Source organism: Girardinichthys multiradiatus, chromosome 12 (assembly GCF_021462225.1).
Source record: "Girardinichthys multiradiatus isolate DD_20200921_A chromosome 12, DD_fGirMul_XY1, whole genome shotgun sequence".
NCBI lineage: Eukaryota > Metazoa > Chordata > Actinopteri > Cyprinodontiformes > Goodeidae > Girardinichthys > Girardinichthys multiradiatus.
In genome coordinates this window covers 10,106,462-10,128,658 of record NC_061805.1, presented here as the reverse complement: position 1 = coordinate 10,128,658, position 22,197 = coordinate 10,106,462, and the positions used below count along the sequence as shown (strand labels likewise).

The 22,197-nt window shown below is 40.7% G+C and overlaps 1 protein-coding gene across 1 annotated transcript in view; it reads left to right on the top strand.

Moving 5' to 3' along the window:
- hk2 (hexokinase 2) overlaps positions 1–22,197 on the top strand; it is an 86,801-nt gene that overhangs the window by 10,560 nt on the left and 54,044 nt on the right. The window contains exons 3-4 of the mRNA XM_047381579.1: positions 3,806–3,954; positions 14,187–14,306. Of these exons, the coding sequence (XP_047237535.1) occupies positions 3,806–3,954; positions 14,187–14,306 (269 nt within the window). The remainder of the gene's footprint in view (positions 1–3,805; positions 3,955–14,186; positions 14,307–22,197) is intronic.

Below are 22,197 nucleotides of genomic sequence, written 5' to 3'. Positions count from 1 at the left end.
GGACTACCGCAACCCCCCCAGAGAAGAGCAGTGGAGAGTCCCAGGGGAACCACCCAGCAGCGACAGTGCAGAAGCCCCAGGGAGCTGCAGCAACGAGCCCACAGGCCCCGCCGGCAGCCATCCACACCCGAGCAGATCCAGCCATGGACCCAGATGCCCAAGACCCCGGGACACACCACCCCCCAAGCAGAGGCCCGACAGAGCCCAGGGGGCCAGGCCCCGGCAAGCAGCCACCGGGAGTGAGCCATCACACACCAAAGCACCCGGCCCCGGACACCTAGAACCACAAGTACACCAGCGGGCAGAGACTCCAACAGGCATACACAGTCACAATAACCCACTCCCACCTTCATGCATACACATAAAATCACTCGCACCCATCGTAAAGACGAACAACAATGGACGCCAAACACTCAATCACACTCCCCGTGCATACTCTATACTCCCAGGTCCAGGCGCCGGTACACCCTTGGGGCAACCAGCCCCTGGACACAGGAGGTGGTCCCCTTCCCTCCTGGGGCAGAGACAGGCAGACAGCCCGGCTACTGCCCCGAACCCAGTCCCCAACAACCCTCATCCACCTCCGGAGAGGGGGCTATGTACAAAAGAGGGGTCCACATGGCTCAAACCAGCCCACCAACCGGAGCCGCCCCAGGATGAAGCAGTCCCGACCCCCCAATGAGCTCCGATCCCAACCCCACGAGAACCCCAACAAGAACCTCCCCACAGGGTCACCCCCAACAAGGACACCAATATCGAACACATGCCCCCGAACCCAAATGCCACAAATCCCCTCCCCCACAGATATTGATTTGATTTGATACTTTGATTTTATTGCATTGCAGCAGTGGTAATCATAGATGTGACTGGAAATTTGATGATAATTTATCAATTAACAAAACTATTGTACAAAAGTAAAATGAACTGAAAGTGTTCAAAGATTTTATTTAGGATGTGCTGAATAATTTCACATTTATTTTGGAATATTTCAGTATAGATAATCTGGTGTACGATTTGACTTGAATGCACCACAGCGTTAAAACAGCTGTAAGAATCTATGCGGACTCTCAGGAGGAAGTCTTGATGATAACATCTGGCTTGATACAACACGGGCATTGGCCACTGATTGAGCATTGTAATGTGAAAGATGTTCTGTGGTACCTGGCCAGGGAAGCTGGTCAGTGGTAATGGGAAAAAATGGAGCGATCCAAAAGTTTTTGGCACAACTTTACAGACTCCCCAAGGTGCATAAAGAGGGACAAAAATCTGGTGAGGTAAAGACTCTCTCTTATTTTTTATTTAAACACAAACTATTTTGTTTTACGACTCTGGTAAGGATCCACAAGCTGAAATGTGTTGATCTGCTAAGAATAACGGAGCTAAATACATGTCAATCCTGGAATAAAGTCAGTTAGAGACTGGAAAAGATTTGAGACATTTGCCTTTGGGATTAATCAAGTGTTTTGTAATTGAATTGAGACAAAAGTTCATGTTCAAGCAGGACAACAACCAAAAAGATAAATTCACATGTATGTGAAAAAAGATATTTACAGCTGCCATGACAGGTCAGATGACAGAGTTCTTTGAGAACTATTTGAATCGGTGGTTTACATTGTAAGAAAGTGAGAAATGTCAAACTTAAAGTGTCATTAGTAACCCAACAAATTGAATGAAATGGATTTCCTCACCTTCAGGGTTTTAAAACATTGAGTGACATACTGACTTCCTCCTTCCTCCCTTTGGTGAACCTGTTTTTTTTTCTTTTGCCATTTGATTTGCTTTTGTGGGAAAAAACACAATAGATGACTTTATCTTTGCCTCATTTAGCCTGCCTTGCACCTTGTTGCCTTCAGATCTGAAATGCAGCTAAAATACAATTTCATATAAAAAAAAAAAGAAACCCAGACTGAAATGATGCATCCCTCTTTATTATTTTGGTCTCAAATACAAAATAAGCATGTGCCAAGTAGCAGCCTAACACTGTATTTCAAATGCTCACATATTAACGAGCTCCTTCATTCACTACATCACTATTTAGTTTGCATCATAAAACATACATTTGGTGAAGGCCTGCATAGAGTAGTCAATGCAAGTGACTGTAATTCCATTCTTTCAAGTCCAGAAGCAGGTATGATGCCTTGCAAAAGCATTCATACGTCTTGAAAGTTTTCTCATTGTGTCGCATTACAGCTGCAAACTTCATTGGATTTTATTGGGATTTTATTTGATAGACCAACACATAGTTAAGTATTGTTGTCAAGTCAAATATAAAGTATACATTTAAATTTTTACTACTAAAATTTAAAATGTAAATTTAAAATAAAACTAGTAGAATTTGGTCAGAACGTTTTGGGTTGCATGCAAAATACATTGTTTGTCAGAAAACTAACAATGCACATTACCCTAATTACGTGGTGGTGGCAGCACTGTCATGCTGTGGGAATGCTTTGATTCAGCGGAGAAAGGGATGGTGGTGGCAGTTGATGGTAGGATGGAGGGAGCTAAAAACATCTATTCAGGAAGAAAATTTGCTGAAAAAGACTTGAGGCTGAGATTTACCTTCTAGAGGGGCAACAACCCTAAACCCTAAGCTACAATGGATTGGTTTAGGTGAAAGCATATTCTTTTGAAAGGGACCCAGTCAAAGTCCAGACCAGAATCCATTTAGGAATGTGTGACAAGATTTAAACATTGCTTTTTATTGATGGTCTCCATTCAGTCTGACTAAGCTGAAACTATTAAACAAAGATGTGCAGAGCTGGTAGATGGTAGATCCTTGTATTATTTTGACAAAATGTTTTGTGGAGATCACAAACTGACAAAGTAAACTAAATGATTTAAAAACATTATTTGACGTACATACATGTGTGTGTATATATGTACACACTGTATTTTTATCTTTTTTTTTATTTCTCTGAAGTTTATACACTGCTCAAAAAATTCAAAGTATACTATATATTGACAAGTCAGTTAAACTTTTGGAATATTGATCTGGCTGGTTGAGGAGTATAGGGGACCGTTAACCCTAAAACAGCTGACTCTGATTAATGAAACTAACAACAGATGCACTAATGGGGCAACAGTGAGACAACCCCAAAAATGGGAATGGTTTTGCAGGTGGAGGCCACAGACATTTAGTCCATTCTCATTCCTTATTTTATTGACTGCTTTTCATTAGTTTCCCCACCGGTAGCATGAGGGGATACCTGGACCCTACAGAGATAGTACAGGCAGTCCAATTCCACCAGGATGGCACATCAATACGTGCCATTGCCCAAAGGTTTGCGGTGTCTCCCAGCATAGCCTCAAAAGCATGGAGGAGATTCCAGGAGACAGGCATTTACTTGGGCCTTAACCCATCAGCAGTACCCGTATCTGCTCCATTGTGCAAGGAGGAACAGTATGAGTATTGCCAGAGCCCTACAAAGGGACCACTCTGTGGGTTGATAATTTTGATTTTCATCAAATGATGTGGCATCCTTTTGTTCCTAACACATTACCCATTCCATATCTGTTTGTATGTCCAACATGATTTTTCCCCTTAATTAGAATCTGATGTGTTTTCAAAGTGTTCCTATAATTTATTTTGTGCAGTATATATTAATGGTTAATGTCTGTACGCTGTACGTTGGTGAAACCAAAGTCAAATTATGTTTTTGTGCACTCAATTTTGGCCAATAAAGTAACATTTACAGGTGGCAAAAATAAACCAAAGTATCTGGTAAAATATTTATTTTATTCCAAATTAAATGTAGTTGATGATACACTATGCATCATTTGAATGCAATTGTTTTTGTGTTCATAGAACAAGGAGAATTCCTGGCACTTGACCTCGGTGGATCTAATTTCAGAGTTCTCCTGGTCAAGGTTAAGGGCAATGGCGAGCAAAAGGTGGAGATGGAAAGCCAGATTTATGACATTCCTGAGCTTGTCATGAGAGGCAGCGGCTCTGAGGTAAGCCCTCAAATGTTGTCTGACCAGCTCTTTCCTGTCCTGTGTTGGTTATTTTGGCTGTTACGTCTGAGCGTTGCCCATCTCCTCGGGTTACATGTTTGCCTCTGGGATGATAATTAATTGATGTTATGACATGTGGCTGTGGCCTTGTCCTTTGGCTCTTCGTGACCAATCTCCCCCCTGCACAAGAGGACGTATGCTATTCTTGATGACATCTTGCTAATAAAGCAACAGTTTCCCTTTTCCTTAAAATGTTCAGTTTCTTCTCTCAGCATCTTTCTTTGAAGAATTCCAGCTTGTTTAAAAGATGTGACACTATCAATCGAACATAAAATTTCTGACATGTTGAGTTAGTGTCGCTTTCTTTTTTCTCATTTTTTAGCAATAATGTGCAATGCTGAACAACCTGTCAAAACAATGTCTCTCACTGACAGAGCCAGAGAGGAAAAAACAGTCCTACGCATAATGTACCAAAAGGCTTTAGATGGTCACTGATGGCCAATGATCTCTAACATTTAAGCGCCTTCCAGACATGAGGTGTGTAAATTTAATGACTTCAACAGACTCTTGAAGAGACACCTTTCAGTCAATGCTGCCATATGCATGTTAACCAGGGCTTCATTTAGATATGTCTGTAAAAGAAAAGAAGAAGGTAGCACTGTAGTTTTCAGTTTGTCACTTTCATGCCACAATTCCAGGTGACATCAGACACTGTGGTATTTTATCCTGCTGTTCTGCATAGTATGAGCAGCTTACTTTTCCTCAAAGGCAGGTAAACCCAGCTCTGCTCCAGTTCAGACAAGTGAGAAATGTATGCATCACATTTTGGTCTTTTAACTGTTAAATATAATTTAAGAGCTATTGAACAAACACTCCTTTATGTATCTGTCCATGTATATATCTATATATTTAACTTAATCTTTCCATTTGTATCTGTTTCTCTCCATCTGTTTGTTCGTCTTCAGTTTTCTAGCTTCATCTATCTGTCTTCATCTATCTAGAACTATTAGTGCCGGGCAACTATTAGAAACAGTATATTTCCTCTCCTGCCCAGTAAATTAGTAACATTTTAACACGTACAGAAGTTTATTAATTTATTACATGTCCTGGTTTTCTTGCAGGGTAATGGTAGGGGAAACGCTGCTTATATGACTTTAACTTTTTCATATTTTTGTAACACAAAATAACAACCTGTAATATGTTTACCGTAATCACAATTCTGTGTGATTAGAACAGAATAAAGGTTTCTAATAATGTTTCAACAAAAATAAATCTGAAAAGTGTGGGTTGTATTTGTCTTCAGCCCCCTTTACTTTGCTACTCCCCAATAAAATAAAGTGGAGGCAATTGCCTTCAAACGCCACCTAAATAGCAGAGTCCTCCTCTGTGTCATTTAATCTCATTATAAATTGGGTTTGTGGTTAGATCTTGTACTATGAGATTAATGTTGAAACACAATATTTCTAGTCAATGTAAGGTATCTCTCGAAAAGCGCTATTTAGTTGCTGTCAGGACATAATTTTTATCTCTTAAAATAATTTGAAGAGATTATTGAGTCCCAGGTTTAAAGGAGAGTGTATTTTAACTTGAAAGCCAGTTGAATCTGTGTTTGAGACTTTTATTTTGAAGTTGTATTGACAGTCTGCTTACAATGCTTGTTGGGCCAGCCAAAAACCCCTGTCACTTAAGCAGTGAAGAAGCCCTCATGCTCCCGACAGTTTTAATTTGTTGTCTGACAGCCTTTTGGTACCCTGTAGAAAACAGTAACAATGATTGAGTTACAGACTGGACATGAAGCACTCTGTGAATGTTGCAGCAAGCCAACTGTTAGCTGCTAATTACGCTGAAGTTGGTATGGGAGCATATTGTGCTACATTAAAGGGCTATTTAATTGTTTTATTGTGCTAGGACTCTAGTTTAATATCTAAACCAAACCAGAACTGGATAATTTACGCTGAACCGAAATTTCTTAAAACGCTTTTTGAGATTTATGAAACTTGTATTCTATTTGTTAAAACAGAAAATGGAGCATTTTAATACTTTAATACTTGTGCACAAGAACATGTGTTAGAGCAGTAAAAAAATCTGAAGGTAATGTTTTATTACTCTAAAACACTGGTGAGTTAATTGTAAAGTCTATGTCGGTTAGATAATTTAAAATTTCCACATGTCCTTCCTCTTTGAGTCGTACACGTTAATGTTGCTGATTCATTTACCTGTTTTATTCCATGGCTTCATTTTAATACCTGGATCTGTGTTTTTTGTCTCCTTCATGTTTTATTGTCTGCAAACATTGAGAGTTCCTGCTGTATAAATGGAAATAAACAAATATAAATCTGCAGAAGAATTATAGTGGCTGTTGTATAGTTTCTTACTCTGAGCAGCAGTCCAAAGCAACACAGGAGTACAGTACTGAGGGAGGAGCAATATGCAGCACTTGACTTATTTTGCCTAATCTGTCCCATAGGTTTACTTTAGTAGCACAACACCCTTTAAAGGTATTATAGGTTCAGTGTAAATAAAGTTTTAATGCAGGTGGAATATACCACTCTATGTGGAATATACCACATAGAGGTACATCTCTCTAGTTTTTTGAGATGCACTTGTAGACTGCATGTAATAATTATAAAATTTGACACATTTCAACTTTAGTTTACACTTATTTTTTATCAGTTATTTATTATTCTTCAGATTTTGGCTAATGCAAGGATTTTTGCTCAAGGAAACGCACAGTGAGGGAGGGTTTATTTTTCTCATGTAAAATTTTGAATGCTTTTACCAAGTCAGTCAAATTAAATTAAATTCATAAATATTCATCCCAAAGGGAAATTGAATATTGTTGTAGTTCATATTATGCAGGTTTCTTGAAAGAGCCATTTGATGCTGATGGCTGTGGGCAGGAAGGATCACCTGTAGCGGTCTGTCTTACAGCAGATCTGAAGAAGCCTCTGACTGATGACACTCTGTTGTTGTACAACAGTCTCATGAAGAGGATGCTCAGGGTTCTCCATAATGTTCTTCATTTGATCTCCAGAGGTTCCAGAGGAGTACCTAGAACAGGGCCAGCTTGTTGAGCATTTAAGTCTCTGGCTCTGATGCTGCTACCCCAGCATATGATCATCTTCTTTGTTTTATTCACGTTCAAGATGAGATGATTGTTTCAACACCATGCTGCAAAGCGGTCCACCAGCTCACCGTACTTAGCTACTTGTCCATCTCTGATCCACCCCACGACTGCAGAATCATCTGAGTATTACTGCAGATGACAGATGTCTGTCTTGTACTGGAAGTCTGAGGAGTACTGAGTGAAAAGGAATGGCAACAGTACAGTCCCCTGTGGTGCTCCTGTGCTGCTAACCACTTGGTTAGACACACAACCCTTCAGTCTCACAAACTGTGTTCTGTTTGTCAGGTAGTGTTTGATTTAGGAGATTGCTGAGGTCTCCACCTGACTGGACTTTCTGACAAAGCAAATCAGATTGAATTGTGTTAAATGCACTGGACAAATCAAAGAACACAGTGCTGCTGGATTTGTCCAGAAAACAGTGGGTTTGTTGAAGCAGGTGAATGATGTCATCTTCAATCCAACTCCACAGCAATAAGCAAGCTGAAGAAGGTCAGCACTAGCATCTGAGTTATGGATTTGGTCAGCTGGTCTCTCAATGCAATTGATCAAATTTTCTCGACAAGAAGACAGGGTGAAGGAGAGCCCACTTGTCCAGACTGGACGTTTTTCTCTGGATACACAATGGACTCCTGGCAGAAGTGGAGGATTGTGTGTTGGCCTTGATGGCTGGCTATCTTCAACCTCTCCTGGAAGTTATGTAAACATGACGCTCTGCTCCCTCTGCCCCCTCCCTTCCCTGAGGACATCTGTGGACCTGCTCAGAACTTTGTGGCCAGTAGATGAACATTCCAACGTACCATCAAGGACAATGGCCTCTGTGACCGTGTTTCATGGACTTACTTGTACACACTCACTTGCACACACACACATGCTCAAGATAAACATATGCACCCCCTCACACCACCTTCACTGTTCCCAGCATGATGATGTTTTGTAAACTTGTTGCTTCTTTGTTCTGAGGTTTTTTGCAATCTCAAACTGTATCCTGCTAAGGATAAAGTGTGAAATATGATTTTTTCCCTCTACTTACCTAATGTGGCCTCTTTTCTCATCTAGCAAGGGCAGCACCTGTGAGTGGGCAGCAAAGCCTCGGTGACCCGTCCCCCCCTTGTCTTGTGTCATGATGTATGTTTGGATGGGTTGTACTGGAATTCTAATTTCCCCTCGGGGATATATAAAGTATCTTTGAATTGAATTGAATCTTCTGATTTGGTTGAAAGTAAACATGTAGAAGCAGAAGGATCCACGGCTGAGGTGGAAGATAAAACATTTGAGGTGTGACAGAAAAGCTGTGGGTCGTCTGTTTGGCTGTGAGCAGGAGAGGAGGATGCTGAGCTTGTTTCTTAACTGAATCTATTGAAGAATGTGTTTAGGTCATTGGTTCTGTCCAGACATCCATCAGTATGTATGAGTCCTTGACATTTGCATAAAATAAATCCAACATTTTGTTTTCTATGGTAGAGCAGCTGACAAACTGTTGAAACGTTGAAAGTGTAGCAGAGAATGAAGCATGGTTAAAATCATCAGATATTACCACAAACGCATTGGGGTGTTGTTTCTGTAGCTTAGCAACAACTGAGCTGATGACGTCACATGCAGTGTCAACAGCTGAAGGTGGAAAGTAAACTGTTGCCAAAATAACACTGGTGAACTCTCTGGGTATATAATATGGACGAAAACTTACTGCTAACAGTTCAATATCTGGACCACAGAGACGACACTTCACAGTAACATGTCCTGGATGACACCATCTGTTGTTCACAAGTACTGCTAGACCACCTCCTTTGCGTTTGCCACTCCTCTTTAAATCGAATAAAGATTCAATAATAATTTAATTTAGCTTTGGGATTAATAAAGTATTTTTCAGTTGAATTTAAAGTGAATTAAATCTCTGTCTGCCTATATGGTCAGAAAACCTGGCAGAGAGACGCAGAAGTCAGGGATATGATCCTGCAACCATGTCTCAGTGAGCACATAATACTGCATTCCCAATACTCTGGCTGGGTCCTTTGTAGGGCTTGGAGTTCATCCAACTTGTTTCCCAACAATCTCACATTGCCCATCGTAATTGATAGAAGAGATGGTTTGAACTTCCTCCTTCTCTCTCTTCTCTTTGCTCCTGCTCTGCATCCATGGCGCCTCCTTTTCAACTCATCAGGTATTTGGGGTTGTAGTTGAAGTATTATTTGAGCTTTTGAGACATTAATCAGCTGCTCCTGGTTGTAAAAAAAACAACCCCATTGCCATGTTGATGCATCATAGCAAATGTCCAAAAGTAAAAAAACATCTGAATAGCAGAAAGGATACTCGTCCAAAAAATACATTTTTATCCACCACAACAGGAATTTGAGTTCTTAAAAAGAATTAATCAGAATGAAAATTAACAGAGCCACTCCTACCTGCTGCCACCTTGGAGCAGTGAATTTCTAGAATTTAGTATTTAGTAAAATGCAGTTCTGTTGTTATGTTAATTAACGAGAACGGTTCCACATTCTCTGTGACTACTCCGAACGTCACCGTCGACGGACCTGGTCTCCATTGTTCGCCATCAAATTACGGAAAACTCCAATTTTCTGTTCCATTCCAGTCTGTCTTGCTCCTGCCGGGTCAGCCAATATACCTCTTGTGCATGCTTTCTTCGGGCTCCAAGTAACATGCAGCGGACATACACTCACCGGCCACTTTATTAGGTACGCCTTGCTAGTACCGGGTTGGACCCCCTTTTGCCTTCAGAACTCCCTTAATCTTTGTGGCATAGATTCAACAAGATAGTGGAAACATTCCTCAGAGAGTTTGGTCCATATTGACATGATAGCATCACACAGATGCTGTAGATTTGTCGGCTGCACATCCATGATGTGAATCTCCCATTCCACCACATCCCAAAGGTGCTCTATTGGATTGAGATCTGGTGATTGTGGAGGCCATTTGAGTACAGTAAACTCATTGTCATGTTCAAGAAACCAGTCTGAGATGATTCGTGCTTTATGACATGGCGTGTTAGCCTACTGGAAGTTACCTGCTGGAAAATCCCAGTAGATCAGCAGTTTCTGAAATACTCAGTCTGGCACCAACAACCATGCCATGTTCAAAGTCACTTAAATCACCTTTCTTCCCCATTCTGATGCTCGGTTTGAACTGCTGCAGATCGTCTTGACTATGTCTACCTGCCTACATGCATTGAGTGTCTGCCATGTGATTGGCTGATTAGAAATTTGCGTTAACGAGCAGTTGGACAGGTGTACCTAATAAAGTGGCCGGTGAGTGTATGTTGCATTTGAATGACAGTAATGTAGTTAATTAATATATCTTTTACCTTAATGCGTAATGTTTCAAATACGTTTTAAATAGCACGACGTACCTCCACTCCCGTCAGCCTACCACCACAAATTAAAAAAATCTTTTCTAAAGAGTCTGGGGACCTATTCAATTCAATTCAATTCAATTCAAAGATACTTTATTGATCCACGAGGGGAAGTTAGAATTCCAGTACAACCCATCCGAACATACATCATGACACAAGATAATGGGGGGACGGGTCACCGAGGCTTTGCTGCCCACTCACAGGTGCTGCCCTTGCTAGATGAGAAAAGAGGCCACATTAGGTAAGTAGAGGGGAAAAAAATCATATTTCACACTTTATCCTTAGCAGGATACAGTTTGAGATTGCAAAAAACCTCAGCACAAAGGAGCAACAAATCTACAAAACATGCCGGGAACGGTGAAGGTGGTGTGAGGAGTGCAAAATGTTTATCTTGAGCATGTGTGTGTGTGCAAGTGAGTGTGTGCAAGTAAGTCCATGAAACACTGTCACAGAGGCCATTGTCCTTGATGGTTCGTTGGAATGTACATCAACCGGCCAAGTTCTGAGCAGGTCCACAGGTGTCCTCAGGGAAGGGAGGGGGCAGAGGGAGCAGAGCGTCATGTTTACATAACTTCCAGGAGAAGTTGAAGATAGCCAGCCATCAAGGCCGCGCAGGGGAGCCAGATTCAGAAAAACAATACTTATTTGGGTTAGGCTGACTCTTAATTTTCCGTCAGCCTTGAGAGTCTCACTGGTGCTTCTCAAAGGCAAATCCAAACAGCCAAATTCCTGGTCTTTCTGCCAGATCCGAGCAAACAACTTTCTCCAAGATTTATCCCATTTCACCCCTGAGTCCAGGAACCGCAACCTGCCTGCGATCCTGTGTAAGGCCCACATCCAGTCTGCGATTCAGCTCACGTAACATCTCAGTCTGAGTGTTGATCGCTCTGAAGATCCCATCACACATGCCAAGCAGCCTTACAATGGCCAGAACAGCTGCTGACATTCTCAGAATTTCTCGATATGCCAGGTAACCGCTGACTCCAAAAAGCAGAAATCCTGATATCAAACATCCAATTATATACACATCTTCCACATCCTCGACTGACATTATCGACAGACACACAATCCTCCACTTCTGCCAGGAGTCCATTGTGTATCCGGAGAAAAATGTCCCGTCCGGGCAAGTGTGCTCTCCCGACCCCTGTCTTCTCGTCGAGAAAATTTTATCAATTGCATTGAGAGACCAGCTGACCAAATCCATATTTTGGAAGAATTTGGAAGATGTGCAAAAAGAGGCTCCAAAAAAAAGACAAGACACAGAGCTGAAGCAGGGCAGATATGGGAAGGGTGCTATTTACAGGTGAATTATCCTCTGAACTCTCTGAAATGCAAAACGATTTTAATACAAATCTTACCTTCGACATTTTCTCACTGTGTAGCCAACTGCGACATTAAAAGGATCTTTTTGGTTGATATTATCCAACTAAAAGAAACTTTCTGTTCTGTTCGTTCAGAAGTATCAGACTCATTTATTTACTTATTACACTTGTCTCATTAATTGTTCTTACCTTAGATTTTAACATCTTTAATATTTAAAATTGAGAAATGTTTTAGAAAATTGTTTCCAAATATTATTAAAAACATTTCCACCTCAGAGTGAAGAAAAGAAAACCCTCCAAACCAAATTTAGTGCAATGAATGAGTGAATAATATGAAGACAGGGATAAACAGGTGGTAACTTTGTCATTCCAGAGACATAAAAAGGACTTGTGGAATTTATTCATAGACTCAACAGTAATAGGTTTTAATTTTTTTCCATGATTTTTCTTGAAGCATATATGCCTATTTATATTTCTGATTAGGCAAATAATACATTTGATCAATTTTCAAAATAATATAAAACAGCATTGAGGCATTTTTCTTTTTGGATAGTGAATTAAATATTATAAGTTATAAAGATAACTTAATAAATATGAATAGATTTAAGTATCAAATGTTCATGTAATAATTTAGTCCAGGTTTGGATCTCTAACCTACAGCGATGCAGAGTTAGAGGGGCTCTATATGTTGTGGATTATATGAGAAAATGTTTATTTTGTTCATTGCAGACTTGACTCTGACTTGGGTCAAAAACATTGAGATTTGACTTGGACTTGGAAACAATGACTTGGGAACAGCGTTGTACCTAAATGTAGTGATATGGTTTCATATCTATATATACTTTATTTTTTTGTACTTTATAGTAGTTCAGAGTATTATATTTCTTCATAGTTGGTCATTATTATACAGTCTTCATAGAATTTGAAAAGACTTGGAATTTACAGCAGATTTTTGTTTCACCACTGAAAGACTTTATGACTTTACCTGCTGAAGGATCACAGACTGCAGGGTCTGTTAAACCTACTCAAGGCGATAGAGCGCATCAAACTCTCGCTAGGGCAAAGCTACCAACTGGTGGTAATGAATTTGTAAAGGCTATATTTCTTCTGCGCTTGCCCTGAAATGAAAAATATGGGATAACAGGACTTTTCAGAAATATTTCCACCTGTGACTTTATCAAATTAAAATTTGTAAACATTTCTTTTTTAAGTGAGTTGATTGGGTTATGGAACAACTTTCAATAAAGGCTTTATCCACAAAATATTTCCACCTTAACAGACTTAAAAACTTCCTTCTAATTGGAAAATATTTCATCCATAAATTTAGCTTTAAAACAAAACCCAAACTAAAACACTGAGGCAATGATGTGTTTTTATTTATTTTCCGGCTTCTTTTTTATGTGCATGTGTTCTGCTCATTCTGAAATTGTAATGTCATTACTTGATACTTTGTATTCTACCCATTGCTGTTCTGTCATTATGGTTATAAAATTGTATATTTTCAAATAACGTTTTCAAAACAATAAAAAAAAGGACATGTCATCCCAGCCTCTATTCCTGGTTGTTTTCAGTTGGGTCAGTGATCAGATCACAATGCCCAACTATGTCCCGGTTTGGCTAGAAAGTTTAAAGGTGTTTGTTTGTCCAGTTGGAGATTGGAACGGGTCTGTTCCCCTTGCAAAATTTCAGATCCCATCTTACGTCAACACATTTTTGTGCAAACCCACCCTGCTGAATAACCCCAATTCCTGCAGACTGATGCAGACTTTTCTTGACAGGGAATCATAGGTAAAATCAGGGACAGAATTGTGTTGCTTTAAAGACAATCAGCTATTGGTCAATCCTTTTTTTTTTTTGTATCCATATAAGAAGAGCGGGTTTGTGCTGACCAATTTAAATCAAGCATTTCCATATTTTTTTTTCTGTGGGACCAAAACTTCCTCATTTGTAAGCAGTGTCATTGTCATTATCTGTATTATATGTTAAATTAGCTGTGTAAATGTATTAGTTAGAAAACTAAACAAGTAGGGGTTAATGCATGTTATGAGTTGTATGTTGTATGAGATGTATTGTGCATCTGTTTTAAATTACCAAACTTAAGCTCAGGTTCTGTGATCTTGGTGTGCAGAGGTCAGTCAACGTCCCTTGAGGTTTGCCAGCTTGAATCTTCTTGAGCAGCAACATCTACCATGTGTTGTCCTTGCGATGTGTTTTCTATTAATGAGAAGTAATTTGGTTCCTGTATTTCAGAAATAAGTTAATACTTTTCCTCTGTGTTATTCTGTTTACTCATGCATTATTAAAGCTCACAGTGAATAAAACTGTCCCAGGGGTCCTTGCAGTCTAAAATGTTGTTAATTACAGCCCTACAAACAGATTCCTCTCATGCTTAATGAGAACAACTTTTTCTCTCCTGTAGTTATTTGACCACATCGCTGACTGTCTGGCTAATTTTCTGGAGAAGATGGGGATAAAGGATAAAAAGCTCCCTCTGGGTTTCACCTTCTCTTTTCCCTGCCAGCAGACCAAATTGGATGAGGTGAGACATTTTACACTCCTTTTTTGTCATTTTAAGTGACCATCATACCCTATTCAACATTTTAGCTATGCCTAAAAGTCTATGTACCATCTAGATTTTGCTTCAAAGCAGCCAGACTTTCTTTCAATTTGAAAATGTTCTTCTCTTAAGTTTTCTTTTTTTTGTACCCTAGCTGCTTTTTTTATTCAGAGTCTGAATGGCTGTTTTCAGGGGAGGTGTTTTTTTTTTAAACCACTTAGGCATAAAAAGCACCTGAACGTGACGTAATCTACCTGAAGAAACAAAAACGAATAATTTAAAAGTAATCCTTACAGCTACTAACCTGACTTTTCTGTAAAATCAATCAAACTTACTATAGATATAGTAGTTTGTTACCTATAGACGTGTCATGGTCATGGTTTTGTATTTCTTTTGCTATAAATTGTTAGATTTTTTTAACAAGATAAAAGATCCACAAAACAAGAATCCCTGCAGAAATGTCTCTGCTGACAGCACATTAGGTATAAATAAGGCAGAAGATCTGAGATCTTTTGATGCTAGTATTTGTACTGTAGTTTTGAATTTTTCTTTTTTTTTTGTTCAAATGTTTTTAATTTATTTCTTCTTTCAAAGGTGTTTACTAGTATTCTTTATGACTGCAGAGAAATATCTTAATCATATTTCAGAATTCTGCAGGAATTTCAGGAATATTATAGCAGACAGAACATATGCTTTTAAATACTTCACACTAAAATCATTCAGTTCTGGTCTATATAAAATGGATCTTGAATGTTGAAGAGGCGTGTCAACCATGACAGCCCCACAACATCCAAAGACTTGAGGTACTCACGGCGGATCTCATCCACCCCCGAAGCCCTGCCACCGCGGAGCTTTTTAACCACATCGGTGACTTCAGCCTGGGTGATGAAAGAATCCAACCCCGAGTCCCCAGCCTCTGCTCCCCCCTCCTGAGGCGCTGGACGGTTTGCCAGAATCGCTTCGGGGCCTACCGGTAGTCCTTCTCCATGGCCTCACCGAACTCCTCCCAGGTCCGAGTTTTTGCCTCTGCCACCGCCCGGGCCGCGGCACGCTTGGCCCCACGGTACCCGTCAGCCGCCTCGGGAGTCCCACAAACCAACCACAGCCGATAGGACTCCTTCTTCAGCTTGACAGCGTCCCTTACTGCCGGTGTCCACCACCGGGTTTGGGGATTGCCGCCGCGACAGGCACCGCAGACCTTACGGCCGCAGGTACGGGCAGCAGCATCGACAATAGATGCGGAGAACATGGTCCACTCAGACTCTATATCTCCAACATCCCTCGGAATCTGGTCAAAGCTCTCCCGGAGGTGAGAGTTGAATACATCCCTGGCCAAGGGGTCCGCCAGACGTTCCCAGCAGACCCTCACTATGCGCTTGGGCCTGCCAGGTCTGTCCGGCTTTCTCCTCCCCCAGCGGATCCAACTCACCACCAGGTGGTGATCAGTGGACAGCTAAGCCCCTCTCTTCACCCGAGTGTCCAAAACATGCGGCCGAAGGTCTGATGATACGACAACAAAGTTGATCATTTACCTCCTGCCTAGGGTATCCTGGTGCCAAGTGCACTGATGGACACCCTTATGTTTGAACATGGTGTTCATTATGGACAATCCGTGACTAGCACAGAAGTCTAATAACAAAACACCGCTCGGATTCAGATTGGGGAGGCCATTCCTCCCGATCACGCCTCTCCAGGTGTCACTGTCGTTTCCCACGTGGGCGTTGAAGTCCCCCAGCAGAATAGAGTCCCCACGAGGGGCACTATCCAGCACCCCCGACAGGGACGCCAAGAAGGCCGGGTACTCCGCACTACCACTCGGCCCGTAGGCTGAAATGATAGTCAGAGACCTCTCCCCAACCCGAAGGCGCAGGGATGTGACCCTCTCATCCACCGGGGTAAACCCCAACACGAGACGGCTGAGCTGGGGGGCGACAAGGAAACCCACCCCAGCCCGCCGCCTCTCCCCGTTGGCCACTCCATAGTAGAAGAGAGTGCAGCCCCTCTCGAGGAGATGGGTTCCAGAGCCCACGCTGTGTGTGGAGGCGAGCCCGACTATTTCTAGTCGATATCTCTCGACCTCCCGCATAAGCTCAGGCTCTTTCCCCCCCAGCGAGGTGACATTCCACGTCCCTAGAGCCAGCCTAACCATCTGGGGATCGGGCCGCCGAGGTCTCCACCTTCGTCCGCCGCCCAATCCTCTTTGCACCGGTCCCTCACGGTTCCCCCTGCAGGTGATGGGCCCACTGGGGGATGGTCTCGCGTTTCTCGTTTGGGCTTGGCCCGGCCGGGTCCCACTAGGAGCAACCCAGCCACCAGGCGCTCTCCAGCGAGTCCCGACTCCAGGCCTGGTTCCTGGGTGGGACCCCGGCTCCGCCGTACCGGGCGGCGTCACGTGCCTCGATTTTGTAGTCGTCTTAAGGGGTTCTTGAACCGCTCTTTGTCTGACCCGTCACCTAAAGCCTGTTTGCCATGGGAGACCCTACCAGGGGCATTTAAGCCCCAGACAACATAGCCTCTAGGATCATTTGAGCACTCAAACCCCTCCACCATGTTAAGGTGGCGGTTCAAGGGTGGTTTTTAATTTATTTCTTCTTTCAAAGGTGTTTACTTGTATTCTTTATGACTGCAGAGAAATATCTTAATCATATTTCAGAATTCTGCAGGAATTTCAGCAATATTAAAGCAGACAGAACATATACTTTTAAATACTTCACACTAAAATCATTCAGTTCTGGTCTATATAAAATGGATCTTCAATGCTTTGGTCTGAATTTCTTGTTATTGTAGCTCCTCAGGCCCTTCTTTTAGCCCTAGTCTGAAGTGCAGACTAGACTCTTTAAATGCTATCCAGGTAATTCAAACCCTGCCTCTCTAAAGGTCAAAGAGCGTTCCGCTCCACGCCGTTCGGCCATTTTTGTGGTTTGATAACATAGATACAATTATCTAGCAGCGCAGAGACAAGACCAAAACGGCAAAAACAATGCAAAGCTGTAATAATACTATTCAAAACACGCAGTAAGGTGATATCCTTACTGAGCTAAAAGCAGCACACAGCGCTAAGATAAGCAGAAGGCACAATGCTACTGCTATCAAAACAATGGCCACGGTGTCATATCAACACACAATAAATTCATGTCTTGAATAAAGTTTGTTCTCATGTTAGCTTTATTTGCAGCTTACAACTTTGCTGAGTCCATCGTTTCCAGAGACAGAAGGAACTGACCACTTAATCAGATGAAATCTTTAGCAAATCTTTCTTGACACTGGTGGAGGTTGCTAAGGGGACTTTTCCTAGAAGTGCTTCATGCAAACAAAGAGGAATTTCTCCACTGATGTGAGAACATTTCCATGAAAAATTTAATTTTAGCTGAAACTTTGAAGAGGTTCTGATGCTGGGGGAAGGTGTAATGAATGGGCTATTACACCCAACAATTGAACGTTTAGACTTATCCACTTGCAGCTTCGGCATATTTGAGCTTGGACTACAAAATTGCTCCAAGAAATAAAAATGACGGATAGGCGTATTGATCAGATGGAAGTCCATGACCTTGTTTAGCAGTTCTGCAGCAAATACTGTGACATAATAATTCAAAAATTGCAACAGAGAATAGAGAAAGCTGAACGGATTGAAAAATATGACCCAAACAGAATATAAAGATATCTATGCAGCACTTGGAGAGACTGAATTCAACTTTTCTGTACTCTACAGACTCCAAGTACACAACAAAATGTATTTAAGGGCCAAAAATGTGGATTTTGCAGGATATGTCTATGGGGTCTTTGTAGTCAAACACATAAGGTTGTGCTAAAATATAGCTTAAATACTTTGGCAGTCTATCTAGAAAGCTGTCAAAAGTCGTTTGTCCACCTTAATGTTTATTGTGCCTTCTGTGATGTCATCAACTAAAATACAAAATTAGCATTTTCTTGGTATTTTCTGAAATCCTGTTGTGAAAATCCATACCTTATATCCGTACCAAGCTGTGTTTTTATTGTCAATGTACATTTGTTGCTGACAGAAAAATGCATCACTGGAATAAGGCCACTTGAGCATGGAAAACATATAGATCACAATTGTTTTAGTCAGTATTGAAATCACGATTATTTAAAACGGTATATCGGGTATGGAAAATTAATAGATTTATTTTACATGGACAACAATCTATTTCTTTGAAACATGATGTTGTTCCCTAAAACGTTTTGGCTCTTTCCTTAAAATACCTGATAACATATATTAAAATGAACCTAGATCAAATGAGCAACAAGTATCAAATCCTGTTCATCTAGTGTTTTTGAGCTCTTTTCTTTTTAAATCTAAAGAGTTCCCATGGAACATTTTTTCAGAGGATTATGTTGATTGTGTGATCTTTTGTTGCCAAAATCAAAACCGCTATGAACGGTTTTGTACCTGAAAGTATACAATATATGTAGAAAGTGACACTGTCAAAGGGAAATAAAATAAAACCCTTGATATCTACATATTTACAGATAAAAGAGGCTGAGTAGAGTGTGAAATATAAGAATTAACTGGCAGTCATAAAATAGGGTTTCTGATATACCTTTTTATCAAAAAGTAATGAGAGGCTAAATTTAAAATGACTGTTTGTAATATATAGGAATTAGTCTCGCTTAAATCTAATTCATTTAGATATGTGCATGATCTACACAAATAAATTTCATTCGGACATCTTCACAAGGTCTGCACGTTAACACACACAGGCGGGGAGCTAATAAGTCAAACGAATAGAGGAAAAGTAGCATAGACAATTTTTTTGACCTCCAAGCGCATTAAGCAACTTTAAAATAATTCTAGTTGTGTTTTTTGTTTCTGGCTCCTCAGCAGCCCCAGGGCTGGTGTTTGTAGGTGTTTGTAGGTATTCGTGGTACCTGTGCTGCTGCAGTTCATGGCGAAACTTGGTGTGTCCCGTCCTCTGATTATTGTTGCCTAACTTGAACTGCTTCCATACTTTTGACCACTTCAGCTTTTGAAAACTGAAACTCATTCAGGAGTCATCAGATGCTCCATCCAGCCAATGACAAAAGCCGAACTTGGCTCACTTAGGCCCCATTCACACTGCAGGCAAATGTGGTCTAAATCTGATATTTTTTCTTCAGGCTGCTTAAAGCAAGTGGGAACGCTCATATCTGGCCCATATCTGACTTTTTCATGTTAAATTTGAGCCACATTCATATGTGGTCCTGAATCCGACTCGTATCCGATCTTTTGGAATGTGACTCCAGTGGGAAAGACCAAGGCGGATTAGATGTGACTTGGACATAGTTTGTGTTGTAAAATTCGTAAACAACCGTTCAAACCGAGGACTTTAAATTGCTGTCGAGGTTACCGAGCATGTGATGATCTGCCCCTGCTGCACTGATACACTGGATTGCATCAAGTCTTCTGCCTGTGGAGTTGAGAGGAGAGGCGCTGACATATATGATTAAAAGTTGCCCTCGTCATGTCAAAGTTCTGAATAAACTCGGTCTCTGTAAAGTTGTTAACATCCCTGCCCCACCATTGCTGGCTGTGTCTCCGCATCCAAAGTTTGTTGTACTGAATTGGCAGTCAGATCTTCCTAAAACTGCACAATAAAGAGTTTCACTCTCCTTTTATTCAAGTGTTTCCCACACAGCACCCGCTGACAGCAAATTGCTTCTATTGTGCACTTAAACCATAACACATATTTCTCCGTGTTTAATGACGACGCTCATATTGTTCTTATGCACATGCGGGTCAGTTTGGAGCCGCAACATTTTCAAAGTAATGTGAACAATATCACAAAAAAAAAATGTATGAAAAAATCGCATCTGAGCATTAAGACCTGCTGTGTGAACGTAGCCTAAAAGGCACACTCACACATATTCACACATACACACTCACTCCCACACCCGCTTGGGTTTTTCTATCCCTATGGGGACTTTGCATTGACTTCCATTCATTTTTCATTCAGTTATATGGCCTAACCCTGACCTTTACCCTAAACTCACCCTAACCATTACTAGTACATAAACCTAACCTAAAGTTCATTTACAACTTAGTCCTAAACCTAATCCAACATCAACATTTTCCCCTGTGGGGAACAGGTTTTTGTCCCCACAAGGAGTAGTGGGTCCTCACGACCTAGTATATTTTCAGGAAAGGAGCCTCATCATGTCACAAAAACAAACACACACACATACTGCTTCAGAAATTTGACTCTCCACACACACACAACATTTGGAGAAAACAGATGTAATTTTAGTCAAGAAGTTTTAAGAAAATCAAACAAATTAAGTCAAAAGATTATGTTGTCTAAAGGTGTTGATGTTGCTAGGTTATTGTAGTCCATATCCTGAAGTATGTCAACACATCCCGTCGTGTCATGTCTGGGAACGCTTTTCACTAATGTGTCTGAATGTTTTCTGCAGTAAAATCTGATTGTTGTTGCATCTCTTTCTACAAAACCCAAACAGCAAGAGATGCTGGAGGATTCTAAGTCGAAGAAAAATAAAGAGCGAAACTAAACCTGAAGGCTAATTGTAAACATCTTTCTTATGTATAAACAAAATACGGCAGAGGCTTTTTTTCTCCGGTTTTACAGTTTTGCTGATGAATTCTAGGAATTTTGCTTTGACAATATTGCAGTTTAATCCTGCTAACACACTAATAAAGAAAGGGCAAGGATCACATACAGTTCTTTAAAAAGCATTCCTACCAATAGAACCTTTCCACATTTTTTCACTCTACAACTGCAAACCTTAATCTATTTTGTAGGGATTTTATGTGGTAGACCAACACAAAGTAGTGGATAGTTTTAAAGTAGAACGAAAATGGCACATGGTTTAACATGTTTTATAAAGAAAAATTAAATCTTAAAACTGTGGCATGAATTAAAATCAACCCCTTTGACTACTACTTTTTCTACATGCTGCAAGTCTTTTTGGGATATGTTTCTACCCGCTCTGCACAGCTAGAAACTAAAATGGTTGCCCAGTTTATTTGCAAAAAAGCTTGGATTGACAACATCTCTGAAAATCAGTTTTCATGTATTGCCGCCAATTCTTAATTTTATTTAGGTATGGAATTTGAACACATGAATATGTTTATAATCTGACCCATTCCATTGTTGGGCTGTATGTTTAGGGTCAGTGTACCATACCATAGCTGCACCAACCATGTTTATTTATATAGCACTTGTTAAAAAAACAAAACACACATGGTTGATCAATGTGCTGCACAAATAAAACACAAGACAGAGATAAAAAACATTAAATCCTAAAAACACTAACATAGCACAATAAAATCTGACTAAACAGTGTAATCATTGTGTTCAAAGCCAAAGAGTAAAAGTGTGTTTGCAAGTAAGATATAAAAACATTAACTGAGGAACCCTGTCTTATGTGCAGAGGAATCTCTTTCCAGAGCTTTGGAGCCACAACAGAAAATGCTCGATCACCTCTCAGTTTCCTCTGTGATTTAAGAACCATCTGCAGCATCAGGTCAGCTGACCTGAGAGAACAATATGGGACAAAGGGGTGCAGCAGGTTGGACAAATACGCTGGCGAAAGGCCATTAGGAGACTTAATAATGTGCAGTATTAGTTTTCCTTCAGACAAAACATTTTGCATTTAAGCCAAAACAAACAAATCACCTTCATCCGCATGTTGCTGTGTCATTCATACTACACACACTGGTCCAAACACCGCCCCCTCTGTCTCTGTCCCGCCCTGTTTGTATTTACATCTCTTCCTCATGTTGAGGAGGAAAACACAATACAGCGACCAACTAATGGAAAAAAGAAAGATGGAAATAAATGGGCTCAGGGAAATCCATTCGGTAAGAACATACAACCGGAGTATATTAGAGGGGAAAATATATCAGTGGTCAAGAAAT